The 10,830-nt window shown below is 42.5% G+C and overlaps 1 protein-coding gene across 1 annotated transcript in view; it reads left to right on the plus strand.

Moving 5' to 3' along the window:
• The window catches only part of LOC306744128 (receptor-type tyrosine-protein phosphatase S-like), a 34,873-nt gene extending 24,435 nt beyond the window's left edge, over window positions 1–10,438 (plus strand). The window contains exons 17-31 of the mRNA XM_079226713.1: window positions 353–510; window positions 1,108–1,119; window positions 1,361–1,473; window positions 3,196–3,293; window positions 3,591–3,714; window positions 4,183–4,358; window positions 4,965–5,084; window positions 5,899–6,053; window positions 6,458–6,743; window positions 7,495–7,673; window positions 8,122–8,248; window positions 8,359–8,484; window positions 9,279–9,433; window positions 9,566–9,701; window positions 10,309–10,438. Of these exons, the coding sequence (XP_079082839.1) occupies window positions 353–510; window positions 1,108–1,119; window positions 1,361–1,473; window positions 3,196–3,293; window positions 3,591–3,714; window positions 4,183–4,358; window positions 4,965–5,084; window positions 5,899–6,053; window positions 6,458–6,743; window positions 7,495–7,673; window positions 8,122–8,248; window positions 8,359–8,484; window positions 9,279–9,433; window positions 9,566–9,701; window positions 10,309–10,377 (2,034 nt within the window). The 3' untranslated portion in view covers window positions 10,378–10,438. The remainder of the gene's footprint in view (window positions 1–352; window positions 511–1,107; window positions 1,120–1,360; window positions 1,474–3,195; window positions 3,294–3,590; window positions 3,715–4,182; window positions 4,359–4,964; window positions 5,085–5,898; window positions 6,054–6,457; window positions 6,744–7,494; window positions 7,674–8,121; window positions 8,249–8,358; window positions 8,485–9,278; window positions 9,434–9,565; window positions 9,702–10,308) is intronic.
• The last annotated feature ends 392 nt before the right edge of the window (window positions 10,439–10,830 follow it).

Below are 10,830 nucleotides of genomic sequence, written 5' to 3' on the forward strand. Positions count from 1 at the left end.
AACACATAGCCCTGGGGATGCTTTTAAAAAGTCTTCAGAACTAATAAAAAGGCACTTGATTCAGTGCATTGTAATTATAGAGACATATAATGTCAGTAAGCTCAGGTACATTCTTCAAGACAGATCAAATATAATATAATACACACAATTACAGGAATTTCCTTTTAATCTAATGCAATACAAAGCTGCAGCTCGGTAATAAAGACTACATTTACTTTTTGTTTCCAGACGTTACACTTTATTGAGTCTTGGTAATAAATAATTTCAGGTATCTCTAAAATAGACAAACAAACAGAAAAAACACTCCCAGTGTCTTGTTTTCCTGACTGTGTGCATGTATGTTTATTTACAGAAGATGTACGTGGCCAGCCCCTACACAGACCCCGTCATTGCCCCAGATTCAGATCCCCAGCCCCTCGATGCAGGTGATGGTCTGATATGGGTGGTTGGACCCGTCCTGGCTGTGGTCTTCATCATCTGCATCGTCATTGCTATCCTCCTTTACAAAAAGTGAGTGGGGCTGCTTTGATTTATGACTCTTAAAGGATATTTGTCATGAAAAGACTGTCTCTCAATATGTTTTGACGTTGCTGTTTGTATCAACCCAAGCCACTATTGGAGGGGCACATATTGGATATGTAGCTCAATGGACAGTGGAATACATTATTTAAGGCTTTGGCCACACAGACAACACTTGTTTGTACTGTGGGATCAATTAATTGTTAGTTTAAAAAAATATTGAATTTTTCCAGCCCCATTGTTTTTAAGATGCATTAACTTTATGTATGCTCTGTGCTCACATTCTGCCAGCAGCTCCCACTTATATTTCTTCTAACGGTATTGTTTAATGTTCCACTATCCTCCCACAAATACTCAACTTTCAGCTGGATATTCATCAAATGTGTTCCAATTACAAAGTTTGTTCTCCCCTCCCCACAGCTCTGAAACAGTCTGTCCCTGCTACATGCGCCTGTGATATCTGCTTCAAGCCATCAAGCTTTTGAATACTAATGCAAAATATTGATTTTACTCTCTAACACTCTGTCTGTTTCCTTCCTTTTCTTCCTCTAATTATTCCTTTCCTTGCTCTTGTTTCACTGGAAGCAGCAAACCTGACAGGTAAAATTAAACCAATGTCAAGCTCTTTGTTCGTTTTAACCCACAGCAATTACATGAGACCAGATGCTGTACAGAAAACGTGTACAAAGCTGTAAAACACCATATCTGTTAATGCACTATTTAGTCCATTCAAGTAGCTATGCTAATGACGTGTCATGACATTTTATTTTTTTCCTGCACATGCAGGTTGTTTGTATGTGCTAATTTAAATTTCTCTTTTGACTCACCGGTGTTTGAGCAGCAAGCGCAAAGACTCTGAACCCGGAACCAAGAGCCTTTTGAGCAACGCAGAGATGATGGCCCACCACCCAACAGACCCTGTGGAGATGAGACGCATCAACTTCCAGACTCCCGGTATGAAGCACGGACCCATACAGGCACCCAAACACACTTTGTATTTGGAAACTGGAGTGTACTTCTGTTTGCTCATCATTCAATGCTGAAATATTCATGCGACTAATTTTAACTGCGCTCAGATCATGTAGACAAGATTGTGAAAATACGCCTCCTCAACAACCACAACCAACCTGGCAGCTATCAGTCATTTCTGAGATCAAAATGGCCTCTACCCAGGTAGTACAGTCAGTGCTTAGTCACGGCTGAGTAAAAATGCTCTGACAGAATTTAATCATCTCCGCTCGCCCACAATCCACATGCTAGGCTGCAGATAGCACATCAGAAAAACACAGTGAGCTGTCTTATGACTTTCCACTGTTTCTGAGTTGGGTTTAATGGTCACATTGATATATCAAAAGGTGAGTTGTGGGTTAACTGATCATTTACAAAGGATTTCATTCTGTTCTTGCCAGCTTAACCAACTAAAGCCCCGCTGTGAAGTACGCACATGGATTTTGCCTCTCCCCACCCCTACAGAGTGAGCTCTAACAACACAGCTGCTTTGGTTGTGGCACCAGGCCGAGGATGCTTTGCTTTCACTTCTTCCATCAAATTGGCCACATCTAAAAAACACATTGCCTGGAGGAATTGAATCACTGTTCTCACTATATTTTCATGGTTGCAGTTTAGAATGGTCTCACAGGGTATTTGTTGAAAAGGTGGCAAGATGTGTCACCATGGAGAGATGTTTAGTGCTTTACCTGCCAGAATATAGCAAGTAAAATAATACCACTGTTTATTTAATCCAGAGATGAAGGTATTTTTACATTTTCGTGGGAAGCAAAGAAAAACCCACAGAACAAAGCACTTGAGCGCTTCTCTTCTATCAGATGCATTTTGTACTCTCTCGTTGCAAACCTGAAGCTCCCACCGCACCCACATCTTCTCTCCTGAGATTTGTGCTTTTGAGATGCTCTGCAAAGATGAAATTTGTTTCCAACTACACCGGCTGAAGCCATCTAAGGTCATTTTGGTCGTGACTGGAGCATTTGTCGTGATTACTGTGGGTGCTGCAGTGCTAAGCTGAAGGATAAAATAGTCGTTGACATGAGCCTGTTTTTGAAAGCTGTCGCAGCAGAATGAGTTAAATGCTCTCGCATCCAGATACATTATAATTCTAGAAACGTCGAGAATGCATTCTGAGTTAAATATATTGTGTTTATTGCCTGCAAAGCAGAGTTTCTTTGATTAATTGTTATAGCTGTTTGTCTTTTGAATGGACAATAGATTGCTCCAGCTGTGAGTGTGTGTGTGTGTGTGTGTGTGTGTGTGTGTGTATGTGTGTGTGTGTGTGTGTGTGTGTGTGTGTGTGTGTGTGTGTGTGTGTGTGTGTGTGTGTGTGTGTGTGTGGGCGAGAGGGAGAGAGAGAGTGTGTATGCATGCATGTGCTCCTAATTAGTGTTCTGTCTGTGTTTGTTTTCTCTGAGTCGTTGCTCCTCTGATCACAGAGAAAGCAATTTATCAAAGAAAAACAATTTATAAACAAACGAGACTCGCCTCACTTTGTCCTCGCACATGTATCAAAATTGATTTTCTGCCTCAACGTGTTCCTTAACGATATGTGATGCTCTCTGATTGGAGAATTATCTTCACGTCTTTGCATATGAGTGATGCTGACCTGCAGTAATTTAGGGTATTTAGCTGAAGTCTGTGTCACCTCTGACCCTTGTTGTCACCCAGGAATGATGAGCCACCCTACCATCCCCATCAGTGAGCTGTCGGAGCACATAGAGCTGCTGAAAGCAAACGACAACCTGCGACTCTCCCAGGAGTACGAGGTGAGATATTTTATTATTGCATATGAACATCCTTATTGTTTAGAGATGTTAAGCCTGTTAAGCCATCGCTTCATGAGGCACACCTTATTTAACATTTGTGTCTCTGTGTGCAGATTATATTTTCATGATTTATTCAGCATTGCAATTTGTTGCTGTAGCTTGTCTACATTACGGAGCACTCTCTTTCCATTATCCTCAAATGCACCACTAAGTATGCCTGTGTGTGTGTGTGTGTGTGTGTGTGTGTGTGTGTGTGTGTGTGTGTGTGTGTGTGTGTGTGCTGCTGCTTCTTCCCAGTCAATCGACCCTAGTCAGCAGTTCACCTGGGAGCATTCAAACCTGGAGGTCAACAAGCCCAAAAACCGCTATGCTAACGTCATAGCCTACGACCACACGAGAGTCGTCCTGGCTCCCATAGAAGGTGAGGATCAATCGGAAAAGAACGGCAAATCAAAGACGATGTTTAGAGTTTCTAATGGGAGAGTTTGATCGTATTTGTGTTTTGAGGGTATGGGGGGACAGCGAGAGAGGGGAGGAGAGGGAGAGCTGCATGATGGATGAAACCTGAAATTGCAAACAGTGCTCAAGACTGGTTGTGTGCAGTGGCATGAGACTGACAAACAGCGCGAGCGCATTCAAGTGCAGCCAGCACTACTCCAGAACAAGAAGGGGGAGAATAGATTTGATCTGCAGCTCATGAATTTACACCGACAGAGTCTTGTTTGTTTGTTGTCGTCCACTACTCATCCAGCAGCCGTCTGTTGGAAGCCGCAGCTGCCTGATACAAACAGTTCATTAGGCTGTTTGATGTCATACATGCAGGTTAATTTATTATGTCGCTTCTGCATATTGCAGTTTAGCAGGAGCCTCACAAGTGTCTTGTTTGCAGGTATCCTGGGGAGCGACTACATCAACGCCAACTACATTGATGGCTACAGGAAGCAGAATGCCTACATCGCTACACAAGGATCCCTGGCGGAGACATTTGGGGACTTTTGGAGAATGGTGTGGGAGCAGCGGGCCGCCTCTGTGGTCATGATGACGCGCCTCGAGGAGAAGTCACGGGTAGATAGTCACAATTAGAGATGCACCGATACCAATAATAATATCAGATATCTGTCCAATGCTGACTCAAATGTATTGATCGGATATCAGTGACAATAGGCTGATCTGGTATGGGATACCATTAATTTAATAAATAACAATTAAGTCCATTAATATCTATGTGTTTATTTGTTACATTTTGTTTTGCAAACTTAGGAAAACAATGTTTAGGTCAAGCCTGGTGTTGCCCTACACATAGAAGATTGATCCAATACGGGTTTACCATTTCTTTCTTCATTTATATAATGCCATGTTTTAATGGTTTTTATCTCACGAGGCATGTGCAATATTTTACATCTTCTTTGTCTTTGTATGTAATTTATTACTGTGTCTTTGGCTACGTATCGTTTTAAGTTAATTGCAGCTGTGTGTAGCAGTATTGCCCAAGACAAATCCCCCACTGGGGACAATTAAGTAGATCTTATCTTACTTTAACGGCAATCTATAGTTCTAGAAGCTGTTTGTTTAGAAAGAATGATGAAACTGAAGAGCAACATTGCTTTAGTTCAGTCTGAAAACTGTTAGAGGTGTAGTAATGATGATGATGAATTTTCTTTATTCGTGTAGATAAAGTGTGACCAGTACTGGCCAAGTCGTGGCACGGAGACATACGGGATGATCCAGGTCACTCTTCTGGACACAATGGAGCTGGCCACATTCTGTGTCCGCACCCTTTCCCTGCATAAGGTAAATGATTTCCCTCTTTTTTCTGTATCCACCCCTTGACTCACCACTGTGTCCTTTCCTCGAGTAATTACCGTCATATCCAGTGAAAGCTGCTTTGATCTCTCAAGTTCACAGTTAGGAACCAGAAGCAACTGGAGTATTCACAAATTTCCACTGTCACTGAGCGAGACACACGGAGGAGGAGAGATTAATGTGGGCTTCATGGAGTGCTCAATCCAGGCCAGCCTCCCTGTGTCAGGCGCTAACATTTGATCTCTGTTGGAAGCAGAGCACTTTCTTACAGCACACGGCTAATCTAGGACCGCCAGACTAGCGCGTCTCTGTGGCCTACTTACAAACACAGAAACTAGGCCAACTGTAGCTTCCAAGTGTAGCACCGCTTCTCAAAATGTTTGTTGATGTGTTGTGAAACGTCAAGTTAGGAGATCCGTCATACAGTAGAGAATAATGCACATTAACTATTTAGCAATGTATTATTATTGTCTTTTGTGTAAAACATTTTTTTTTACAATATAGGAATATTTATGGTCTAAAATAAAAGTATTCCTTTAATATATATGTATAGGATTGTTTTTTCTGAATTAAAAGCTTCTTGGACATTCTGTATGAAGAAAGTAGTCATGGCTTGAATGAATTAGAATGAAGTCATGATTAATGCAGACATATATGAGAAAATGCACTCAAACAAATGTGTAATTTTCCTTTAATTACCTAATACGTGTTATGTTGAAAACTTCAATAATGCAATGAGATAACGCTTTCACATACATATGTACAGATCATGTCAGTCATTTATTTTCGTCTCTTATATCAGAGTGGCAGCAGTGAACGGCGAGAGGTGCGTCAGTTCCAGTTTACTGCCTGGCCGGATCACGGAGTGCCAGAGTATCCAACCCCCTTCCTCAACTTTCTCCGTAGGGTCAAAGCCTGCAATCCTCCTGACGCTGGACCTATCATTGCTCACTGCAGGTACGGTGCACACACGCAAGTTTATCTCGAAGGAATTCATTAACATTTTGGGAAATATGCTTATTTGCTTTCTCACCAAAGTTAGATGAGAAGATTGAGACCACTATTATGTCTGTTCTTTCTGGATAACCATAACTTGTTGTCTTTACATTATGTTTTTGTTTTGTACGGATTATACAAAGAAAATAAAATGTGTTTAGAGATTTTTTCTTTGCTAAGCAAAGCTAGCCAGCTGCTGGCTTTAGCTTCATATTTGACAGACAGACAAGGGAGTGTTACCAATATTCTCATCTAACTGCAGATAAGCCCATTTCCATGTTGAACTGTTCCTTTAAATTAATATTAGAACTAAAATCCTCCCTATTAGTCCATTGATATACCACCTATTCCTCTCCCTCTTTTAGTGCTGGTGTTGGTCGCACTGGCTGTTTTATTGTCATCGACGGCATGCTGGAGCGCATTCGTCACGAGCGCACTGTGGACATCTACGGTCACGTAACCCTGATGCGCTCACAAAGGAACTACATGGTGCAGACGGAGGACCAATACAGCTTCATCCACGAGGCCCTGCTGGAGGCTGTGGCCTGCGGGAACACTGAGGTGGCCGCCAGGAGTCTTCACTCCTACATGCAGAAGCTGTCCAAGGTGGAGCCTGGGGAGCACATCACCGGCATGGAGCTGGAGTTCAAGGTAGAAGAAATGGCCAACTACATTCTGAGATTTTGTAGAAAAAGAGGAATAGAAAAGTGGTTCCAAATGTTTAAACCTTAAAACGAAGCCATTTCTACGTATAACCTTTGTTGTCTATAAATCTATGAGAAGTTTGACATCAGATTGCTTTTCCTTCCTAAAATTGTTTGACTTGATTAATATACAGACTTATGAAGACGTAAACCTACCTACAATCTGACAAGAAAAAATTAAGAAAAAAAAAATAATAATATGGATGAAATACAGATACAGAAATATTTATTCCAATTTCCTATCTTAACCCCTCAGATTTAATGTGCAACCCCCTGAATTAGGAACCACTATAGAGTGGCCTTGTACATTAATGTGAGCTAACCAGGCAAATAGAAAAGAAAAAAGGAAACATGCACTTTATTAGTCCCCTTGGGGAAATTCTTCTCTGCATTTGACCCATCCCTGGTAAGGGAGCAGTGGGCAGCCCTTTGAGGTGCCCGGGGAGCAGCTGGGGGTTCGGTGTCTTGCTCAGGGACACTTCGACATGTGAGCTATGGGGACTGGGGATTGAACCGGGTACCTTGCGGTTGCGGGATGACTACTCATCCCCTTGAGCTACAGTCGCATAATCATTGAATAATCCTCCACTCCTGCATGCAAAATCAGTTTGGGTTTGTTAGATAATTTTCTTTAGATTAGTATATATTAGTATATATATAAACATCATCACACATTCACATTTTCTTGCTCCATCCAGCGGCTGGCCAACACCAAAGCCCACACCTCCCGGTTTGTTACAGCCAACCTGCCTTGCAACAAATTCAAGAACCGCCTGGTCAACATCATGCCCTATGAAACCACCCGTGTCTGCCTCCAGCCAATCAGAGGCCTGGAGGGCTCCGACTACATCAACGCCAGTTACATAGACGGATACAGGTATATTTTCATCCCGATAACACTAACATGACCTGATCCCCTTGTCCTCTTATGATTGCTTGATGAGGGAAAGGATTGGATAGGTTTTCACCACGGTGCTCCCACCTGTCACCTCCTGTCAGATCTGTCGTTACTGTATACATGTTCCCACTATTTGTCCCGCTACACAGCACTCGCTTTGGGCTTCTGATGATTCAGGCATTCAGAGTGGCTGTACACACATGTTTTGACTGTTCCTCTTCTTGCCTGAAGCATGACCCCCTTTTTAGTCTGATGCTTGACAGAGGGAAAACAGGAGGAATGAATGGAGGAGATGGCTTCTTAATGTGTGTGTGTGTGTGTGTGTGTGTGTGTGTGTGTGTGTGTGTGTGTGTGTGTGTGTGTGTGTGTGTGTGTGTGTGTGTGTGTGTGTGTGTGTGTGTGTGTGTGTGTGTGTGTGTGTGTGTAGGCAGCAGAGAGGCTACATTGCCACCCAGGGCCCACTGGCTGAGACCACGGAGGATTTCTGGAGGATGCTGTGGGAACACAACTCCACTATAGTGGTCATGCTCACTAAACTGAGAGAAATGGGCCGGGTAGGGGTAAATTAAGTATACATGCACACACAAAGTGCTATAAATAACAAGTAAATGTCAGCCCTGTACACAATGTTATCAATCCTTTCTTTTCTGTCCTGCTCTCTCAGGAGAAGTGTCACCAGTACTGGCCCGCTGAGCGCTCAGCCAGGTACCAGTACTTCGTGGTGGACCCCATGGCTGAGTACAACATGCCGCAGTACATCCTCCGGGAGTTCAAAGTTACGGACGCCAGAGTGAGTTCATGGCGTCTGTGTCTTTAAAGATTTCTCCTCTCGTTGTATGTTTTATTCAACAGCGGTGTAGCCTTACACTCCTTGACTTCTCTGCTTTATTCCCAATCCATCAGTGCTGCTGGAAGTCAGCGGGGCAAAGCATGTTCTATCGACCTGTAGTGTGTGTTGCTTATTGTGTGTTTTGTATGTGAATGTGAAGAGGTTAGTACTATTGGCAAGCAGCCCCTAGATTACTTATTCAACCATGCTGTCTCCAGATCACCTTGACAACATGTGTGTGTGTGTGTGTGTGTGTGTGTGTGTGTGTGTGTGTGTGTGTGTGTGTGTGTGTGTGTGAGAAACTGTGTGTGCGCGTCCGCTGATGCACATATCAGCCAGTCATAGATAACTCCAGTTAAGCCTGTCCTGCCCTGACGCCACATCGACAGATGCTCTATTGATCTCCATTAAAGGGGAGTCAGAAAGGCTGAGCAGAAGAGAAAAGATGTAATTGCCCACTGAGTGGCTGACAATAGCAGACGCACTGACGTTACAGCTTGAAGTTAACCACAGCCACTGATCCAGCGTCAGATAACAGTAATCATTAGTAGGGGGGAAAAGGATATTGCCTGGCAGAGTCTCACTCTTCAGTCAATACTGCAAGAATGAGCTCTTGAAACAATCTCCTCACATAAACAAAAACTACAGCTTAAGCACAGCATAAACATGAAACTTGATACGTGTTAAAAAGATCAACAAAACCCGCAGGTTTTCAGTAAAATCGCTCTTCACTATTTATGTCCTCGCTCCCTCAGGATGGCCAATCACGAACAGTGCGTCAGTTCCAGTTCACTGATTGGCCGGAGCAAGGTGTGCCCAAATCTGGGGAGGGCTTCATCGATTTCATTGGCCAAGTGCACAAAACCAAGGAGCAGTTTGGCCAGGATGGACCAATCAGCGTTCACTGCAGGTAAGCGGCTCATGATTAAACCCTTCATTGTTAATTAAAAGTACATTTAATGTCATAATAATAACTGCAGTAGGTTGGTCAGAATGTAGCACGCTGTAAACTAGAGCCAAATGGTTTCCTTTATGGCTGCAGCGCTGGCGTGGGGCGGACAGGTGTCTTCATCACTCTGAGTATTGTCCTGGAGAGGATGCGTTACGAAGGGGCGGTGGACATCTTCCAGACTGTCAAAATGCTGCGCACACAGAGACCGGCCATGGTGCAGACTGAGGTAAACACTGAGCGGCATGTGGGACTCACTGATTCATTAAGCAGGAGAGACACGAGCAAGGGAAGCACTGATGCAACACACTATCCTACTGCTCAAAGCCATATTTTTTTTACAAATCTAGTAATATTTGTACTGTTTATATTTGGCTGATCATAGATATTTTAAACAATTTGATGAGGAAGGCTAGACTTTAAAAGCTCAACCTGTGTTACTCTCTGTTTACTTTGTTTTAATAATGAGGATACTATAGAAGTAAACATATCTCTCTGGCAAACATGCATAATGCATATCAGTCAACTGGGAACAAAATATAGAATATGTGTACCTTCTGTGTACAACATATCATCCCTCATATACACCAATGAACATGCATTGTACCAACTAAAAAAAAAATTCTTAAACAAACTATATCATACTTCAAAATACTATAAGTGCTTATTTTATTGTGCATTTCTAAATATAATTATTACTTTTTAATTTATTTTAATCTTCCCTGTTGAGTTATAATCAGCAATAAGGAAAAGGGTTGTGTTTAAAGCAAAATACAAATGTACGTTTTTTTGTCAATGCCCTGTGAAAACCATCTTCCCTCTCACTTCGTCTCCAGGATGAGTACCAGTTCTGCTACCAGGCAGCACTGGAGTACCTGGGTAGCTTTGACCACTATGCAACGTAAGTGAAGAGACAACCAACCATCCATCTTTCTGCTTCGAGGTCCACAAACAAACCGACAAGCGACACGAGAGAAAGACGACTTGAAATAACATGAACATTTGACCTTTTTCCGGGAGCAAGACTCAAAGATGAATTCTACACCAACAAGGACAAAAAGCAACAACAAAAACAGCAACAAGAAATCTGTGTCTAACAGCACCAGCTGGTGGGTGTGGAGACTATCCATGTGTAATCCATATACTTACCTCAGTGTTCCAGTGTGAAGGATGTATAATACATGTGTGTTGTGGTCAGCTATCTATGAACAAGTGAAATACAAACAGCTTCTGAACAGGAATTATGATACTAAATGTGTATTTAAAAAAAAAACACAAAGAGCCTGGATATTTGCTGCACCCTAAATGGGCTTTTTATCCTCAACTTTGTATCTACTGGTTTGGTGTACTAAGGGATT

Source organism: Taurulus bubalis, assembly GCF_910589615.1.
Source record: "Taurulus bubalis genome assembly, chromosome: 1".
In the NCBI taxonomy this organism is placed as follows: domain Eukaryota; kingdom Metazoa; phylum Chordata; class Actinopteri; order Perciformes; family Cottidae; genus Taurulus; species Taurulus bubalis.